This window comes from Cariama cristata, unplaced genomic scaffold, assembly GCF_000690535.1.
Source record: "Cariama cristata isolate BGI_N322 unplaced genomic scaffold, ASM69053v1 scaffold14356, whole genome shotgun sequence".
Classification (NCBI taxonomy): Eukaryota; Metazoa; Chordata; class Aves; order Cariamiformes; family Cariamidae; genus Cariama; species Cariama cristata.
Window position 1 is genome coordinate 1 of NW_009623891.1, and position 679 is coordinate 679.

General features: G+C 39.5%; 1 protein-coding gene across 1 annotated transcript in view; it reads left to right on the plus strand.

Annotated features, from left to right (window-relative positions):
- Window positions 1-181: 181 nt before the first annotated feature.
- The window catches only part of LOC104163829 (disco-interacting protein 2 homolog C-like), a gene marked incomplete at its 5' end in the record, with an annotated part of 7,528 nt that continues 7,030 nt past the window's right edge, over window positions 182-679 (plus strand). Inside the window, one exon of the mRNA XM_009702947.1 lies at window positions 182-356. Within this exon, the coding sequence (XP_009701249.1) occupies window positions 182-356 (175 nt within the window). The remainder of the gene's footprint in view (window positions 357-679) is intronic.

The window sequence follows — 679 nt, forward strand, 5'->3', positions numbered from 1 at the left end:
GCAAGCTTAGACTGGGGTCTCTGTGCCTAAAACTGAGTCAGTTATGGGTTCCAAAACAGTGTTAAAAGGCACTATAGTATTATCTAGCTATGACTGAAAATATCTGCATCAAGAATTTTCAATAATGCTTCATTCTGGAAAGCTACTTTAATTAATACCAGTATAATTGCTTTTGACTTAGATATGGGTTCACAGCACTCACAATGCCAGTGGGTATTTTACCATCTATGGAGATGAATCTTTGCAATCAGATCATTTTAATTCGAGACTCAGCTTTGGAGACACACAGACTATTTGGGCTCGAACTGGCTATCTGGGGTTCCTGAGAAGAACAGAACTCACAGATGCAAATGGAGGTAAGACGTTTCTCGTCATCTGGGTCTATGCACATAATTTGGATTATTTTGAGGCTGACACCATATCTCTTGGCCTGTGCTACCCGACATGTTCAATCTGTGAAACCTGTAGAATTGCAAAGAAGTCTTAGTTAAAATAATCAGAAACTAAAAGAGAGGGCAAGATTTCCCTACTGAAACAGTTGTTTCCTTTGCTGTACTTCAGGTGCTATAAATCCCCTCCACCAGTGACTTTTTGGACCTGTTAATGTGGCAAGTGCTTCAACTTGAAGAATATGAAATGCAGCTTAAAATGTCATCATTTGCTCTCTCAGTTGTATCCG